The 20,343-nt window shown below is 45.3% G+C and overlaps 1 protein-coding gene across 1 annotated transcript in view; it reads left to right on the forward strand.

Annotated features, from left to right (window-relative positions):
* Window positions 1-20,343, forward strand: part of LASP1 (LIM and SH3 protein 1) — a 159,098-nt gene that overhangs the window by 52,541 nt on the left and 86,214 nt on the right. The window contains exon 2 of the mRNA XM_082272074.1: window positions 11,505-11,599. Coding sequence (XP_082128200.1) covers window positions 11,505-11,599 — 95 coding nt within the window. The remainder of the gene's footprint in view (window positions 1-11,504; window positions 11,600-20,343) is intronic.

A 20,343-nucleotide genomic window follows, 5' to 3' on the forward strand; every position in this document is an offset into this window, starting at 1 on the left:
TGCAGACGGACAATGCCACGGCGGTGGCCTACATCAACCACCAAGGGGGCACCAGGAGTGCCCGAGCGGCTCGAGAAGTGGCCGACATTCTGTCTTGGGCCGAGACTCATGTCCCGGCGATAACGGCGGTTCACATTCCGGGAGTGGAGAACTGGCAGGCGGACTATCTGAGTCGCCAGACCCTGGATCAGGGGGAATGGTCTCTCCACCCGGCTGTCTTCCAGATGTTGTGCGCGAAGTGGGGTCTTCCAGATGTGGACCTGTTCGCGTCTCGCCTCAACTACAAGGTGCAGAGGTTCGTGGCAAGGACGCGCGACCCTCGGGCAGACGCGTCGGACGCGTTAGTGGCCCCGTGGCATCAGTACAGGCTGATGTACGCGTTTCCACCGATTCAGTTGCTGTCCAGGTTCCTTCGCAGGTTGCACTCGGAACGCAGCACGGTGATTCTTGTGGCACCGGACTGGCCTCGCCGGTCCTGGTACGCAGACCTCGTGAATCTGGCGGTCGACGCTCCTTGGCGTCTGCCTCTTCGAGACGATCTACTGTCTCAAGGACCGATTTACCATCCTGCTTTACAGTCGCTGGCTTTGACGGCCTGGCTGTTGAGACCGAGGTCCTGAAGGAGAAGGGTCTCTCTCCAGAGGTCGTTCATACTTTGATCAACGCGAGGAAGTCTTCCTCGGGGAAGGTTTATTACCGTACTTGGAAGGCCTATTTTGCCTGGTGTGAGTCCAGGGGGTTTTCACCCCGCACGTACTCGGTTTCCCGTGTGCTGTCTTTCCTTCAGACGGGTGTCGATCAGCGTTTGGCGCTGGCTACGATTAAGGGTCAGGTGTCGGCGCTGGCCGTTCTGTTTCAACGTCCCGTGGCTTCCAACTCCTTGGTTGGCACTTTTATTCAGGGTGTGCGGCATCTGGTTCCTCCTAGGAGGGATCCTTTGCCCCCTTGGGACTTGAATCTAGTTCTATCTGTGTTACAACGTGCTCCTTTTGAACAGATCAGGGAGATCTCGTTGTCTATGTTGTCCAAAAAGGTCGCCTTTTTGGTGGCGATCACTTCGGCTCGCAGAGTGTCGGAACTGGCGGCTTTGTCCTGCAAGTCTCCGTACCTGGTTGTTCATTTGGATAAGGTGGTCTTGCGACCTAATCCTTCTTTTCTACCGAAACGAGTTTCGGAATTCCATCTTAACGAGGATATTGTTTTGCCTTCGTTGTGCACGAAGCCTAAACATCCGAAGGAGGTGAGATTGCACTCTCTGGATGTTGTTCGGGCGATAAGGGTTTACCTTAAATCGACTGAGTCTTTTCGTAAGACTGACTCCTTGTTTGTTCTTCCAGAGGGTCCTCGGAAGGGCATGGCGGCTTCCGCCTCTACCATTGCCAAATGGATCAGGCAGACCATTGAACAGGCCTATGCCTTGCAGGGGAAGGTTCCCCCTGTGGCGCACTCTACTAGATCACTGAGTACGTCTTGGGCCTGCCGTCATGGGGCTTCTGTAGCCCAGGTGTGTAAGGCGGCGACTTGGTCGACCGTACACACTTTCACAAAATTCTACAAAGTAGATGTTCAGGCATCGGCGGATGCTTCCTTTGGCCGCAAGGTTCTTAGTGCGGCTGTTCCATAGGGTCCCTTGTTGGGGACTCCTGGCTGTTGGGATAGTTTTTTGTATCCCCTGGTTTTTTTGTCTTTTCCTGGGTTGTTGCTCCTGTTGAGCACTTATTTTGCTGTTGCCCAGCTGGTTTCCTTCCTTTGGTAAGGTTCCTTTCTTTGATGTGGAGACTGCGTTGCCTTTCGGCGCGGATGCGTTTCCCACCCCTCATGTTTGCACTGCTTTGGGACGTCCCCATATGTGACGAATATGAAGAGGCGGCGACTGTCGGAGGACGTAAGAGAAAACGGAATTTTTGTAAAATCTTACCTGTAAAATTCCTTTCTCTGAGTCCTCCGACAGTCGCCGCCCCCGCCCCTCTTTTGGGGTTTGAATGTATACTCTACTGCTATTCCACTAAAACTGAGATATGGTTGCAGGAAGTAGGAGGGTATTGACTGAGGGGACCACCCCTTGAGGGTGGGATATGTTAAAGCTTTATTGTTAACATATTCTGTTGCCTAGCTACTCCTTCGGAGCAAAGTCTAATACCCCATATGTGACGAATATGAAGAGGCGGCGACTGTCGGAGGACTCAGAGAAAGGAATTTTACAGGTAAGATTTTACAAAAATTCCGTTTTAGTCGGTTCAGTAAGGACTGACTACATTTTGATCCATCTATGCCCATTGATCTACAGTCTAACAATTGGCTTCTCTCGAACAGGAATTTCAGCCAATTAGCCGCAGCGCTGATCAGTTTTTTTTGACAAGAGAGAAGTCCCCTATGTCAGAATACAATAGCATTGTAGAAAGGATTCCTTTATCTATCCCAGCTGTGTGGATGGGAAAATCAGTTTGGCTTATTTAACCACTTGTTGACCGGGCCATAGCCGAATGACGGCTACAGCGCTGTCGGCTTATTCTAGTAGGACGTACAATGAAATCCTCCCAGAATCGCGCTTCCCCCTAGGGCCCGCACACAGAAGTGTCCATGCTCGCTGGGTCCAAGGGACCCGGTGCATCACGGTTCGTGGTAAAAGGCCAATGACAGCGGCCCTTTACCACCTGATCGCTCCGTCCAATAACTGAGCGATCAGTTGTCAACAAACCTGCGCATGTTCTGTTCTCTCCTCTCCTCGCACACTGTACACAGCGATCGGTACATCGTGAGACGAGAGAGTGCAGCAGGGCTCATCCATACCTCAATCGTGCCCCGTCAGTGTGCCCTGTCAGATGGCCAGAGGACGCAAACCAGGAAGCAGGACGGCCGAACATGTCGGCCGTCCTGTCGCTGTGCAGGAGTCACTGCGAAGGCTTCATTCTAAGGTAAGTATTTCACAATGAGCTAGTATGCCTTTATCTTACAGGCTTTTTTTTTTTTTTCTTTTTCTTCTTTTTTTCTTTTTTTTTTGTGCAGGGTTTACTACTTCTTAAATACCACCAAATGAAAGCTCTATTTATGTGAAAAAAGGACAAACATTTCATAAGGGTACAGTGTTGCATGAATGAGTGTCATTCAAAATGTGAGAGCCCTGAAAGCTGAAAATTGTTCTGGTTAGGAAGGGGGTGTAAGCTTCAGCTTTACAATGTTGCAGTCATGGGGAGGTAGGTGGGGAGTAAAAAAGGAGACCCTAGAAATGCTATCTCCTGCCTGCAGCTGATGATGGAATGTCAGCCTAGACACTTCTTCTTCTACAAGGTTGAAGCTTAAGGACTGCTTTTGATGATGAAAAGGTGCAACTGCTTTTGAAAATTTGTACTTTCGATATTTATTATGATGTGTCAGGAATTGAAAGAAGTATGGCCAAAGCCTTTTTGGCCCTACTTCCCCTATGGATCGTAGGAGTGCAGTTCTGTGACCCATTTTCATCTGACAGTGGGCAATCAAGGTTGGGGAAAGGTCCCAACTTTACTGTCAGGATTACCCAGATGCCTGGACCAGCAGCTGGCTCACCCTCTCAGCTGCTCCATTGGGAGACTGAGCCAGCCCAGCATTCCAGAAAGTGCTGGAGGGGGCAGAGCAGAGAGCTGGTGACTGACCATCATCACTGCTCTCTTCTTGCCTCTGCCAATCACATGTACAGTGCCTTGCGAAGTATTCGGCCCCCTTGAACTTTGCGACCTTTTGCCACATTTCAGGCTTCAAACATAAAGATATAAAACTAATTTTTTGTGAAAAATGAACAAGTGGGACACAATCATGAAGTGGAACGAAATTTATTGGATATTTCGAACTTTGTTAACAAATAAAAACTGAAAAATTGGGCGTGCAAAATTATTCAGCCCCTTTACTTTCAGTGCAGCAAACTCTCTCCAGAAGTTCAGTGAGGATCTCTGAATGATCCAATGTTGACCTAAATGACTAATGATGATAAATAGAATCCACCTGTGTGTAATCAAGTCTCCGTATAAATGCACCTGCACTGTGATAGTCTCAGAGGTCCGTTTAAAGCGCAGAGAGCATCATGAAGAACAAGGAACCCACCAGGCAGGTCCGAGATACTGTTGTGGAGAAGTTTAAAGCCGGATTTGGATACAAAAAGATTTCCCAAGCTTTAAACATCCCAAGGAGCACTGTGCAAGCGATAATATTAAAATGGAAGGAGTATCAGACCACTGCAAATCTACGAAGACCTGGCCGTCCCTGTAAACTTTCAGCCCATACAAGAAGACTGATCAGAGATGCAGCCAAGAGGCCCATGATCATTCTGGATGAACTGCAGAGATCTACAGCTGAGGTGGGAGACTATGTCCATAGGACAACAATCAGTCGTATACTGCACAAATCTGGCCTTTATGGAAGAGTGGCAAGAAGAAAGCCATTTCTTAAAGATATCCATAAAAAGTGTTTAAAGTTTGCCACAAGCCACCTGGGAGACACACCAAACATGTGGAAGAAGGTGCTCTGGTCAGATGAAACCAAAATCAAACTTTTTGGCAACAATGCAAAACGCTATGTTTGGCGTGAAAGCAACACAGCTCATCACCATGAACACACCATCCCCACTGTCAAACATGGTGGTGGCAGCATCCTGGTTTGGGCCTGCTTTTCTTCAGCAGGGACAGGGAAGATGGTTAAAATTGATGGGAAGATGGATGGAGCCAAATACAGGACCATTCTGGAAGAAAACCTGATGGAGTCTGCAAAAGACCTGAGACTGGGACGGAGATTTGTCTTCCAACAAGACAATGATCCAAAACAAAGCAAAATCTACAATCGAATGGTTCACAAATAAACATATCCAGGTTTTAGAATAGCCAAGTCAAAGTCCAGACCTGAATCCAATCGAGAATCTGTGGAAAGAACTGAAAACTGCTGTTCACAAACGCTCTCCATCCAACCTCACTGAGCTCGAGCTGTTTTACATGGAGGAATGGGCAAAAATTTCAGTCTCTCGATGTGCAAAACTGATAGAGACCTACCCCAAGCGACTTACAGCTGTAATCGCAGCAAAAGGTGGCGCTACAAAGTATTAACTTAAGAGGGCTGAATAATTTAGCACGCCCAATTTTTCAGTTTTTTATTTGTTAAAGTTTTAAATATCCAATAAATTTCGTTCCACTTCATGATTGTGTCCCACTTGTTTCTTTACAAAAAATTACAGTTTTATATCTTTGTTTGAAGCCTGAGATGTGGCAAAAGGTCAAAGTTTAAGGGGGCCGAATACTTTCGCAAGGCACTGTATATTAAGAACTGTGTAAAGGTAAATAGGAGGGACGATATTAATAATGGAGCTGAGGAGGTAGAATCCCTATGGGTAGAACTTCAAAAGGAAGATACTATAAGGAAAGTAATATTGGGCGTATGCTATAGGCCCCCCAACCAGAGGGAGGAGGGGGAGACAGACCTCTAACAGATTGGATTGGCAGCAAGGATGGGAAATGTAATTATAATGGGGGAGACTTTAATTATCCAGATATAGACTGGGCAGAAGGAACTGTGCATTAATCCAAGGCTCGGCAGTTCCTAAATGTTTTGAATGATAATTTCACGGGTCAGATGGTGAACGCACCGACAAACAATGCGGTACTTGACCTACTGATTACCAACCATACAGACCTAATCACGGATATAGAAATACAGGGCAACTTGGGAAACAGTGACCATAGGTCAAATAGTTTCAGTATAAATCATAGTAATAGGAAACACAGGGGTAATATAAGGACACTAAATTTCAAAAGAGCCAACTTCCAAAAACTGCGCTCTTTGCTAGAAAATATCCAATGGGATAGAACCCTAGGAGCAAAGAACACGGAGGAAAATGGGAGTGCTTCTAGAGCATACTAAACAAAGGGATTGGCCAGTGCATTCCAAAAGGGAATAAATTTAAAAGAGCAAAAGCAAACCCAGGGTTTCCAAACCAACATAAAAAGGCATATTAATATCAAGGAAAAGGCATTCAAAAAATTCAAGGCTGAGGGGTCATTGGCAGCATTCCAACAGTATAAAGAGTGTAATAAGAAATGTAAAAGGGAAATCAAGGTGGCTAAAATAGAAAACAAGAGACATATAGCGGAAGAGAGTAGAAAAAAAAACCCAAAAAATTCTTTAGGTATATAAATAGTAAGAAAGCGAGACCAGAACACATTGGCCCCATAAAAGACGATGAAGGTAATCTGGCCACAGAGGACAGAGAGAAGGCGAAAGTGCTAAATTTCTCTTCAGTCTTCACAAAAGAATTGGGGGCTTCACTAACCCAGCTTGTAATGCTAAATTAAATAATACACCTCGGGAAGTACCCCAATGGTTAACAGAAGATAGACTTAGAACTAAACTACAGAAACCTAACATAAATAAATCATCTGGACCGGATGGCTTGCACCCGGGGGTTCTTAAAGAACTCAACCAGGTGATAGCCAGACCTTTATTCTTGATCTTTACAGATATTCTACAGATGGGAATGGGGCCAGCTTATTGGAAAAAAGCCAACGTGGTAACACTATTTAAAAAAGGGCCGAGATATGTCCTGGGTAACCATAGACCTGTCAGCGTAACATCTGTAGTCTGCAAGATGGAGGCGATGTTAAGGGACTATATACAAGACTTTAGTAATGAAAACAGTATTATTAGTAGTAATCAGCATGGATTCATGAAAAATCGTTCTTGCCAAACCAATCTACTAACCTTCTACGATGAAGTGAGCTGCCACCTAGATAAAGGAAAGCCTGTGGATGTGGTGTATCTGGACTTTTCAAAGGCCTTTGACACCGTTCACCACAAACGCTTACTGTACAAACTAAGGTACGTAGGTATGGACCATAGGGTGAGTACTTGGATAGAGGATGGTGATAATTGGGGAGTACTCAGATTGGGCGGGGGTGGAAAGTGGGGTCCCCCAAGGATCTGTCCTGGGACCAATCCTGTTTAATTTATTTATAAATGATCTAGAGGAGGGAATATCTAGCACAATCTCAGGATTTGCGGATGATACTAAACTAAGTAGGGCAATAACTTCTATACAGGATGTGGAAACCTTACACGCAGACCTGAACGTAATAATGGGGTGGGCAACTACATGGCAGATGAGGTTTAATGTTGAAAGATGTAAAGTAATGCACTTGGGCGTCAAACACGAACACAAGCTACTCACTGGGGGGAGAACCACTGGGTGAATCTAAGGGTGTAAAAGGACCTGGGGGTCCTAGTGGACAACAGGCTTGACAGTGGCATGCTATGCCAAGCCTCTGCAAGCAAAGCCAATAGAATACTGGCATGTATAAAAAAGGGTATTCACTCCAGAAATAGAGATTTTTCTCCCACTCTACAAGGCTCTAGTCCGGCCACATCTGGAGTATGGCATCCAGTTCTGGGGACCAGTCCTCAAAGGATGTGCTGGTACTGGAGAGAGTCCAGAGAAGGGCAACAAAAATAATTAGGGGAATGGAGCATCTAAGCTATGAGGAAAGACTGCAATCATTGAACGTATTCTCTATGGAGAAGAGACGCTTGGGAGGGGATTTGATATCAATGTACAAATACTGTACTGGTGACCCTAGAATAAGGAACAAACTTTTCAGAGTTCAGACTACAATAAGACACATGGCCACTCACTAAAACTAGAGGAAAAACAGTTCAACCTTAAAATACGTTGGGGGTTCTTTACCGTCAGAGCAGTGGGGATGTGGAACTCTCTTCCACAAGCAGTGGTATCAGGGAGCATCAATAGTTTCAAAAAATTATTAGACAGTCCCCTTAAAGACCACAGCATACAGGGGGATACAATGTACGGTTAACTTTAAACACACACACTATAGGTTGAACTGGATGGACTGATGATTTTTTTTCAACCTCACTAACTATGTAACATGTATTTGAGGCGGAACCAAACCCTTTTTCAGGAAAAAAACTAAAAGTATAAAAATAAAGTAAATATATAGGACGGGAAGTGGTGGACAGAACGGACTTGCATTCACCACTTTACCTCCGGAAGATTCTCCCCCCCCCCCCCCCCCCCCCCCCACACAATTTAAAAAACAAAAATTTTTTTTTTTTTTTTTTACTTTCTGCTATAAAGCATTTCTAACAAAACCTTTAGAAAATCCAATTTCTCCATCTATTTAGGCCAATATGTATTCTGCTACATATTTTTAATTACAAAAAAATCCCAATAAGCATATATTGATTGGTTTGCACAAAAGTTACAGCGTCTACAACAAACTTTGGGATATTTTTATTTATGTATTTTTTTACTAGTAATGGTGGTGATCAGCGACTTATAGTGGGACTGCGATATTGGGGCGGACAATTTGGACACTGACTGTTTTGACACTTTTTGGGGACCAGTGACATTGGGCTGGGTTCACACTTGAAACAGATGTGGCTGACAGGGGTCCAGTGCGTTCCTGTTCTCCATTTCAAGACAAAACCAGAAAAATGACCAGCTCAGAGTGCCAACCAGTCTGCTTACCAACCAAATTAATCTATCTAACAGTATGCGTTAAAAACCGGGGTCTAGTTCGAGAACAATTGCAAACGCATGTGTAAGCTACAGGGCCACTTCATGGCACCCTGTATTACCTGCAGTCCTAACTCCTGTAAAGCTATGAGAGTCTCCACAGTGGAAGCATATGCATTTTAATGGATAGATTCTCCATTTCAGGGACGAATCGGGCCCCAAATTTTGGCTGAATTCTCACATCAAATGGAGCTGAAGACGCACAGGTCCCCTGTGCAATTCGCTCTGCAGCCACCCTGGAGTTGTGTGAACTGGCTCCATTGAGTGAGGAACAGGTCACAATTTCCTGTCATGCGAATTGTATGTGGGGAAACCCACATCCAGTTTGCATAAGTGTGAATCCAGCCTTAATCAGTGCTAAAAAATATGCACTGTCACTGTACTGGGGACACTAGCTAGGAAGGGGTTAACATCAGGGGCGTTCAAGGAGTTGACTGTGCCTAGGTAGTGATTTTGTGTACTGTGGGGGAGGTGCTTTTACTAGGGGAAGGCATAGGACCGGTTCAATGCCTTCCCTCCTGACAGAACAGTGATCTGCCTTGTTTACATAGGCAGATCAGTGTTCTGCCTGTGTACTGAACAATTGGCAGGTGACCACGGTACCTGCTGCTGGGCTCCCACTGTGTGTGTGATCACAGCGGTAGTGAGCCACTGGCAGCGCGCTTGCATGCACCCTACCTGGGAGAACCAGATCACGTATATATTCGTGATCCGTCGCACAGGTGCAGTAAAATTGCTATGGAGCGGGACCGGAAGCTGTTAAAAATATGGCCAACCATCTGTTTGTACTGCCCTCCCCCCCTAACCACAAGTGTAAACAAGTCTTTATAGCTTAAAGAGAAAAATAATTAATATTGAATAATGAAGTACAAGAATGCCCTGTATCAAAAATTTATATTAATTTGGGCTCAGTGTTGCATGATGTAGTAATAGTTTTTAATGACAATCGTAGCATTGGAAACTAAAAAATGGCCAGGCAGTGAGAGGGTATTAGAAGCTGGTGTTCAAGTGATTAACCAGTGCCATACCGGCTCGTTGTAAAATGACGCTGGCAGGAACACACTCTCGATCCGGGCGGGCGTCATATGACATCCGCCTGTTTCCACTGCTCTCCTGCCCCCCCGGGGCACGCATCGATCGGGATGTGGCATGTCCGTCGAGACACAGCCCATCCCCGATCAGTGTAAAAAGCCATTAACATATGGCTCTTTACCATGTGAGTGGCTGTGTCTAAATAACAGCCGGCCACACGTACTTTCCTCGTGCACGCCGCAGAGCGGCAATCAGGGATGGAGAGTGTCACTCTGACACAGTCCATCCCTAATCAGGGTAAAGAGCCAATGAAATTGGCTCTTTACCACGTGTCCAATCACAGCCGCTCACAGAATGTCAACAGAGAACATGTAACTAGCTGTTACCCCCCCCCCCCAAATAAAGAGTACCTGTCACTCACTAGCCCATCAGAGTACCTGTCACTCACTAGCCCATCAGAGTACCTGTCACTCACTAGCCCATCAGAGTACCTGTCACTCACTAGCCCATCAGAGTACTCTTGTCCTGTCTAGTACCTGTCTCCAGCCCATGCCTCCTAGATTGTGTTGGGGTGTTTGCTTTCCAAAATGGGGTCATTTTGTGGGTTTTTCCATTGTCCTGGTGCTCCAGGGCCTTCAAAAGTGGGATTGCTTGTAATGAAATTATATGTGTAATTTATGCTCCAAGAACACCTGACGGTGCTCCTTGCATGTTGGGCCTCCGTATGTGGCTATGCTGTGACAAAGTCTCATATATGTGGTATTCCCATACTCAGGAGGAGTAGCAGAATGTATTTTGGGGTGTAATTTTTGCTATGCACATGCTATGTATTAGAAATATCGAATAAATTGACAACTTTGTGTAAAAAAAAAAAAAAAAAAAAAGTTTTCTTTTTCTTTCCACATTTTCCAAAAACTTGTGGAAAAAAATGACCTATTCAAAAGACTCATTATGCCTCATAGGATATACGGATCATTTTGTGGGTAATTCCATTGTCCTGGTGCTCCAGGGCCTTCAAAAGTGTGATAGGTCGTTAGGAAATTATATGTGTAATTTAGGAAATTATATGTGTATTTATGCTCCTAGAACACCTGACGGTGCTCCTTGCATGTTGGGCCTCTGTATGTGGCCAGGCTGTGTAAAAGTCTCACACATGTGGTATCGCCATACTCAGGAGTAGCAGAATGTATTTTGGGGTGTAATTGCAAGTATGCATATACGGTGTGTGAGAAATGACTTGGTAATATGACAAAAAAAAATTATTTCTTCGTTTTCCCAAGAATTGTGGGAAAAAATTACAGCTTCAAAAAACTCACCATGCCTCTTACTAAATGAATGTCTACTTTCCAAAAGGGTCATTTGGGGTTTATTTTGTACTGTCCTGACATTTCAGGGCCTCAAGAAATTAGATAGGCCGTCGGTACATCAGGTGTGATCAATTTTCAATGATTGGCACCATAGCTTGTAGACTCTATAACTTTCACACAGACTAAATAATAACCACTAATTTGGTTTATGTTTACCAAAGATATGTAGTAGTATACATTTTGGCCCAAATTTCTGAAAAATTAACTTTTATAAAAAATTTTATAAAAGAAACTAAAACAAAATTTTTTTTTTTTTTTTTTTCAAAATTTTCGCTCTTTTTTTTCACTTATATCGCAAAAAAATAAAAAACCCAGTGGTGGTTAAATACTACCAAAAGAGAGCTCTATTTGTGTGAATAAAATGATAAAAAAATTTGATTGGGTACAGCGTTGCATGACTGAGTAATTATCATTCAAAGTGTGAGAGCCCTGAAAACTGGTCTGGGCAGGAAGTGGTCTGGGGTGTACCTGCACTGTATGGAAGTGGTTAAATAAGATTGAGATATTTTGGCACAGGCTGTGAAAGTAGGCCAATGTGACTTTATTTCTTTCTCTCCTAGTTTTGGCATAAAGCATGCTTCAGCTGCGAGACCTGCAAGATGACTCTGAACATGAAGAATTACAAGGGATATGACAAGAAGCCATACTGTAGCGCGTAAGTGGCAATCTAATTCCGTTTGTTTCCACAACTTTCTGCTCAGTACTTTAGTGCATGAAATATGGGTCTAGTGAACTGATTGCTTTTTTGACTATTGGTTTAGTCTACTAAAAAGCTGCCTCTACCTTCTGTGTTTAGTGGATGCTTTTCGATGCAATGCGTATCTACTAGTCATGGCCTTAAAGTTAACCTGTTAGTGAAATATGGGAATTGCCATGGCTGAACTTATTCTGAAAATGCTAATTATCTGACTTTTATGGTGACCCGCTTGCTATTACTTTCTGTGACATGGAAAATGACTGAGGAATCCATAAGGGGCGTTGTATATTTGTTGGGATATGGCTGGTGTTAGCGCTTCAGTCCTCACCACATTATGGTTGATATGGTGTCAGGATGATTGAAGCGCATAATTTCTATTCTTGCATTGTAATATAAAATGAAATAGCTCAACTCACCATAATGTTAAATTAGTGGGAGCCCGGAGTGTGTCGCCTGCCACCCAGATGCAGGCTGCATATTTGTTGGCGCCTAGGGGTTAAAATATTTTTTCTCAGCAAGAACTCATTTATGTAATCTTTTATTAAACTCTCCAGTATCTTCCAAACTATAGAAGTTAAACAGGTCTATAGTTATTTTTGTAAAAATGTTGATCCTTTTTACTATTCCAGTCATTAACTACTTTCTTACTGGGCACTTATTCCCCCTTTCTGCTCAGGCCATTTTTCAGCTTTCAGCACCGTCGCATGTGAATGACAATAGCACGGTCATGCAACACTGTACCCAAACAAAATTTTGTATAATTTTTTTTCCCACACAAATAGAGCTTTCTTTTGGTGATATTTAGCCTCGGTTCACACTAGGGCGACCTGTGAGGCGACCTGGTCACCTCACAGGTCGCCGCAGGTCGCCTCCCATAGGGAAGCTGCGGACCCGTTCTAATAGGAGCGACACAAGTCGCTCCGACCTAGAAAAAGGGTCCGGAGCTTCTTTGGGGCGACCAGGAGGCGACCGCCATAGACTTCAATGTTATGAAGTCCGTGGTGGCCACTCCGAGGTCGCGGCGCTCTGCTCGCACCGCGATCTCGGAGGTCGCCCCGGGAAGTAGCGTCGCGGTAGTGTGAACCGGCGCTTAATCACCACAGATTTTTTTGTTTTTTTTGCTCAAGAAACAAAGTCCGAAAATTTAAATAAGACAAAAAAACATTTTTCATAGTTTGTTATAAAATTTTCCAAACTGATTTTTCTCCTTCACTGATGGGCGCTGATAGGCAGCGCTGATGGGCAACTGAGATGAGACACTGGTGGACACAGATTAGGACTGATTTCACTGTAACAGAAGCCAGTTACTAGCTTTCTTCTATTCTCCTCACACTGATCATGAGGAGATAAAAAAAAAACGATAACCAGCTTCTGTTTACTTCCATAATCAGCTGTCATTGACTGACAGCTTATCACATGGTAAAGGGCCGCTGTGATTTGCCCTTTACCCTGTTCTGTGATCAGCTGAGTCACTTGAAGCCCGCACTGTAGCCGTCTTTCGGCTATAGCATGGGCGGCAAGTAGTAGAGTCCCTAAAGATTAGAAACAATGGCTTTAAAATGACAGAGCTCAGTTCTTTAGAATCTGTAGGTGTATGCCATCTGCTCCAGGTGCTTTATTCACCTTTATTCTGTTGACCATTCTTTTTCCTGTGGGGCTATTGCTGCTGTTTAGTTGTATTATTGCCCCACCCTAAGGCTCGGTTCACACTAATGCGATGCGGGAAGCCTGCGAATTCGCAGCCTGTTCCCGCATCGCACACGCACCCCCGGCAGTTCACACTGCCATATGCGATACGCTGGGGGTGTCAATGTAATCTTAACGACACCCCCAGTTTGATCGCATATCGCAGTGCGATCGTGCAGTTCGCGCAGGATCGGATCGCACAAGTGTGAACCGCTGTGCGATCCGATCCTGATGCGGCTGCAAAAATGCCTCCTGTGCGTGTTTGCTGCGGGAGCGATGCGAATTTAGCCATACAGTTTGTATGGCTAAACTCGCACCGCACAGCCGATCGCATGTAATGTAGGAGCAGTGCGCTCCGACATTACATGCGAACCCCGCACACGCACAAGTGTGAACCGGGGCTCAGATTCTCCTGGTCCAATGCCTGGTGCACACAATGAGATTATCGGACGAATGATCGTCCCCTTTTTTTGTGTTTTTTCGCATGCTAGTCTCCATAAAAAAAAAAATTAAGAGGTTACTAAAGTTAAGAAAATTCTGGTATGTCAGAATAAAAATTTGAAAGTGATGTAATCTCTTGTATTTGTTAACAAGCGAAAGACTGCTACAACGCGGGCTTCCAATATCGGGAGGGTGTCCATGGATGTCCTCCCATGATCGCGCAGGGTTCAGCTGATCACAGATCGGGGTAAAGGGCCAATCACAGTGGCCCTTTACCGCGTGATGAGCTGTCAGCCAATGACAGCTGGTCACAGGATGTAAACACAAGACGGTTATCGGCTTTTCCCTCCTCACGCTAACAGCGTGAGAAAAGAGAGACGGTAACCAGCTTGTGTTAGAGACATGCACTGATTACCTGTGTCCTGATTATCAGTGCAGCCTCATCTGTGCCCTCACATCAGTGCCCATCAGTACAGCTTCATCAGCACACACCAAGGAGAAAAATTAGTTGTTTGCAGAATTTTATAACAAACTATGAAAGGATTTTTCTCTTTCGTTCACTGAAGGACACAGCCATTGGGCTTTATGGTGTCTCTCTTCAGGAGTAGGACTAAGCTGAAACCTTTTTGGTTATGCCCCTGGGGCAGTCCCAGAGGATATACCATCACTTCTTACTGTAGGGCTCCAGTTTTTTCTGCCTAGTCATGAGTAAGGACCTGGCTCACTGCTGGGATCTGGGGTCCTGGCATTTTTTCCTTAAATGGAATTTTTTCCTTTTTCCAAATGACCCTGTCAGGCGTTCATTCCTAAAGTTGTCTCTGGGTTTCATTTGAATGAGGATATTGTGTTACCGACCCTATGTCCGAAGCCGAAACATTCTAAGGAAATTGCCTTATGTTCCTTAGATATGGTAAGGGAGATTCGGGTGTACCTGGCGGTGACTGAACCGATTAGAAAATCAGGTTCCTTGTTTGTTCTTATGGATGGACCTCGTAAGGGGCAGGCTGCATCTGCTGCGGCCATTTCCAAGTCGATCAGGTAGATGGTGGTACAGGCCTACTCCATTAAGGGTCAGGTTCCTCCTTTCCCTGTTGAAGTGCATTTTACGAGGGCACTTAGTGCCTCCTGGGCCTTCCGTCATCAGGGGTCAGTGGTTCAGGTGTGCAAGGTGGCTACGTGGTTGTCTGTACACACATTCACACAAAGTTTTATAAGGTGGATGTACTTGCATCTATGGATGCTGCATTTGGCCGCAAAGTTTTGCAGGCTGCGGTTGCATAGGCTTCTGCTTCTTGAAGGTGTATTTTTTTTCTGGGAGGTGAGCTCCAGTTGTTCCTGGTTGAGCTCCTGTTACCTGGTTGGCTATGTTTAGCCTTGTTGGGAACTCTGCGTTTGCTGTTTTTTTTTCCTTCCCACTTCTAGTACTGACACTGCTTTGGGACATCCCAATGGTCTGAAGATTTGAAGCCGTGTCCAACGGTGAACGAAAGAGAACTGGATTTTTGTCTTTTGTAAAATCCTTTTCTCTGAGGTTCTTTGACAGACACAGCACCCTTCCCTCTGTTGGGGTTGAATTATGTTTTTCTGACACTGCTTGTTACAAACTGGAGTCCTACAGCAGGAAGTGATAGTATACCCTCTGGGACTGCCCCAGGGGAGTAACCAAGAAGGTTTCTGCCTAGTCCTCCTGAAGAGAGACCGCATAAAGCCCAGGGGTCTGAAGACTTAAAGCTGTGTCCATCAGTAAACCTCAGAGAAAAGAATTTTTACAGTAAGACAAAAATTTTTTTTTTTTTTTCTTTAATTTTGGTCTTTTTTTTTTTTTTTTTTTTTGTTTAGCAAAAAGTAAAAAACCCAGTGGTGATTAAATGCCACCAAAAGAAAGCTCTACATTGGCTTAAAGTATTTATACCCCTTGAAATGTTCCACAATTTGTCATGTTACAACCAAAAACATAAATGTATTTTATTTGGGATTTTATGTGATAGACCAACACAAAGTGGCACATAATTGTGCAGTGGTAGGAAAACGATAAATGGTTTTCCATTTTTTTTTTTTTTTTTTTTTTTTTTTTACAAATATCTAGAAAGTGTGGTAAGCATTTGTATTTAGCCCCCCTGAGTCAATACTTTGCAAAACCACTTTTCACTGCAATTACAGCTGCAAGTCTTTTTGTGTATGTCAGCTTTGCACATCAAGAGTGACATTTTTCTTTCCAAAATAACTCAAACTCTGTCAGATTGGATGGAGAGCACCTGTGAACAACAGTTTTAAAGTCTTGCCACAGATTCTCAATTGGATTTAGATCTTGACTTTGGGCCATTCTAACACATGAATATGCTTTGATCTAAACCAGGGGTGGGGAACCGAAGGCCAGCAGGCCGTATGCGGCCCGCAAAGTCATCTGGTCCGGCCCCCCGTGCAGCTGAGTCTGTCTCACTCAGCTGATCTCTCAAAACAGAGCCGATGCTTCCTGTATAGTTCTGGCTCTGTTCTGATAGACTGAGTGAGTCACAGGCGGAGTGATATCAAATGCACTCCGCCCGTGACCAATACAAGAAACATCGCCTCTATCTCCGGCGCAGCGCTGCTACACTTCTCCTAGCCAACATTTCATTTGGAAACATTTGGAAAACTTCAAGGGGTATGAATACTTTTTTATGGGCACTGTATTTGTGTGAAAAAAGGTAAAAATTTCAATTTGGTACAGCATTGCATGACTGCACAATTGTCATTCAAAGTGCAACAGCACTGAAATGTGAAAATTGGCCTGGGCAGGAAGAGGGTTAAAAAATTGAATAAAGGTAAAATAAATTTTAACATTGTAAATAACATACAGGACACAGACCTTCTTCTCCTTTTCTGTGATTTAATCATTGCTTACTAAGAAAATTGGAGTCTCGGAGTGGGCAGCTGGTTATATGGGGCCACTAGGGGGCAGTTCCAGTGAACTTTTTCCAGTGTCGTCTAACCATCTGAAAGTAGCATTTTACTCATGGACTCTATTTCCTCTGCCCTGTACTATACTTCAAGATATGGAATGTACAAGTACGTCCAAATTTCCCATTTTTATACAGTGTCTAAATGTCTGTATCCTATGGAGCAGTGTTGCCCTTGGCATACCTAATGTTGCTTTTATTTCTCCCTGCAATGGGTTGAGAATGCCTTCCAAACTGACTTTATGTTCATCTTAAATGCAAACTATTTTTCTTTGTGTTGTTTGAGTCCAAAGCCCAAGTACAATATCCCTTGCCTATCATAGCATGGGAAGTTGAGTCATCAACTCTTTCAAATCACATGCCTCTGGCACACTATATAGCTTAATGATAACACAAGTTAGAATCTGCAGTTTTGTGTCCCCCCCCCCCCCTCCAGTCATAAGCATTGCAATACCAAAGCTCTCCACTCCAGTGATAATTGCCTCTGTGTAGTCTTCCTTTGCTTGTCAGTCACCTTAACACCTCCAACCCACCATCTCCCAACATATTAGGAGCACTGTGCAGTGTTATAGAGACTGGCTGGTTCACGCGTTTGATCTTCCCTTAACCACTTCAATACCGGGCACTTTCACCCCCTTCCTGCCCAGGCCAATTTTTCCCCTTTTTAGCGCTGTTGCATTTTGAATGATAATTGCGCGGTCATGCAACACTGTACCTACACCAAATTTGTCATTTCCCCCCCACAAATAGAGCTTTCTTTTGGTGGTATTTGATCACCTCTGGGTTTTTTCCTTTTTGCTAAACAAATAAAAAAAGAACGGAAAGTTTGGAAAAAAAAAAAAGTTTTTTTGTTTGTTATACAATTTTGTAAATAAGTTTTTTTTCCTGCACTGATGGGGCGGCACTGATGGGCAATGATGGGCACTGGTGGGCAGCACTGATGGGCACTGGTGGGCAGCACTGATGGGCACTGGTGGGCAGCACTGATGGGCACTGGTGGGCAGCACTGATGGGCACTGGTGGGCAGCACTGATGGGCAATGATGGGCACTGGTGGGCAGCACTGATGGGCACTGATGGGCACTGGTGGGCAGCAATGATGGGCACTGGTGGGCAGCAATGATGGGCACTGGTGGGCAGCAATGATGGGCACTGGTGGGCAGCAATGATGGGCACTGGTGGGCAGCACTGATGGGCAATGATGGGCACTGGTGGGCAGCACTGATGGATGGCACTGGTGGGCAGCACTGATGGATGGCACTGGTGGGCAGTACTGATGGATGGCACTGGTGGGCAGTACTGATGGATGGCACTGGTGGGCAGTACTGATGGATGGCAATGATGGGCAGCACTGATGGATGGCAATGATGGGCACTGATGGGGAGGGCAATGGGGGGCTCTGAGCCCTGATTACCATCCCTGGGCATAGTGGGCATCCCTGGGGTCATGGGTGGGCATCCCTGGTGGTTCTAGTGGCACCCCCCCCCCCCCCGAGGGTCTGCACTGGTAATCAATGATCTGATTACCAGTACCGGTCAAGCACGAACTAAGGAAAGCTGATCAACGGCTCTTCCTGTTTACTATGTGCCCAGCCGTGATTGGACACGGCTGGTCACATGGTAAAGAGCCTACGTCAGAGGCTCTTTACCGAGATCGGAGATGCAGGGAGTCAGACTGACTCCTCGCATCACCGATCGCCGCTCTGCGCGCCCCCTGGGATGCGCAGAGCTGTATTATCCTGCCGACGTCATATGACGTCCGGTCAGGATAATACAACCACTTTCCCACCGTCCTTTGCCTATAGGGCGGGCGGGAAGTGGTTAATTCTGCTTTACAAACCAATTCTGCTTTTCCAGTCTACCTCGAGCCTATGCATCATTTTCCAATGCTGGAAAGTTGTATCTCCCAGAAGCTGGGTTCGTCTCTCTGAGATTCTGAAGGCAGTAAGCGGAGTTCAGCCTTATGTCTCAAAATGAAAAAATCCCAGTTTTTCTACCTTTATTTTGCAGTATACAGTGCCTGTCACATGACCTTAATTCCTCTTCCTTCTGACTCTAAGAACAGCAAGTGGGTGTGGTTACTGAAAGCTAGTGACATCACTTCCAGGGAGGGACACTGTTGCTATGTAGCCAGTGGGCTTATACAGAATAGGAGGAGCTAATCATAGGTTCCTGTCCAGTGTCATTTCATTAATAAGAATGCATTGTACATCCTAATTCATGAGAAAATGAAGAAAAAAAGACTAGGGATGCACCGAAATGAAAATTCTGGACCGAAACCCAAAATGCAGGATGCCCTTGGCCGAAAACCGAAAATTACTTCCCCCAAATAATTTTAAAATCGAAGAGGGGCATACACCAATTACAGGCAGCGACGTACACCTGTCGCTGCCACCCTGTCACAGTATATGTACTGTGACGGGTTGGCAAGAGGTTAATTTAATTACCAATGGTATTTGTATTATGCAGCATGAGGGGGTTAATGTATTGTCTCTGCTGGTCACTGATGCATTAGTGACCAACCAGTGGCAGTTAATGAACCCCTTTGTGCTGCATTAGTGCAACCAGTATCAGTGTTAATTAACACTGGTTGCACTAATGCAGCACAAAGGGGTTAATTAACTGCCACTGGTCGGTCACTAATGCATCAGTGACCAGCAGTGACAATACATTAACCCCCTCATGCTGCATAATACGAATACCATTGGCAAGCTCTCCTCAGCTTCCCCCCCCACTGCCTCAGTGCACCCCCGCCTCAGCATCTTGGCAGTACACTCCCCCCCCCCCCCCCCCGCCTCAGCGTCCCTCCCCATCCGCCTCAGCATCTCTCCCCATCCGTAGGATGCAATCTCCTTACTTTGCTCCTCCGGTGTCCTTCCAGTTTCAAAAGACGTGCCTCTGGCCGGCGGCCCGCCTCCCTGTGATGTCACTACTACGATCTGTGCATGAATGAACTGACACACCGGGCGGGAGGGCGGGCGAGTGGCCGCTAATAGCTAGAACTATGTGAGCGCTTCACTTCCCTGTCAGAGGATATACCGGCCAATAGGGAAGTGAAGCTCTCACTCACATAGTTATAGCTATTAGCGGTCGCCCGCCCTCCCGCCCGGTGTGTCAGTTCATTCATACACATAGTCGTAGTAGGGACATCATTGAGAGGCGGCCGGCCAGAGGCGCGACTTTTCAAACCTGCGCTACGTCCTCCTTCCTCACGGCGGCCATTAATTTCGGCATTTTTAACCCATTTTCGGCCGAAATGGGATAGGCCCATTTTCGGCAGAAAATTTTGGTGCATCCCTAAAAAAGACCCATTCACACAGGACACAGGGGCTGGGAGGTGCAGTGTACATATACAGTATAGCCTTGCAGGGCTTTGAATCAAGACTACCATGGGAGAAGAGAGCTGGACACAGGGGTAACTGTCAGTGTAGCTGGAAGTGCTCTGGGGTCTCCACTCAGTCTACAATGATCGCTATACATTAACACAACATGATTCTGTCTTGTGTGACAAGCAGAGAACTCATGATCCAACATTGTCGTGTTATTGCAACGCATTACAAGCAGAAAATATTCCATGACAAACAGAACTCCACATAAGCCAACGTTGAAGTGTTATTGCAATGCATGACAAGCGGAGA

The sequence above is a fragment of the Pelophylax lessonae genome (genome assembly GCF_965119305.1).
Source record: "Pelophylax lessonae genome assembly, chromosome: 11".
Taxonomy (NCBI): domain Eukaryota; kingdom Metazoa; phylum Chordata; class Amphibia; order Anura; family Ranidae; genus Pelophylax; species Pelophylax lessonae.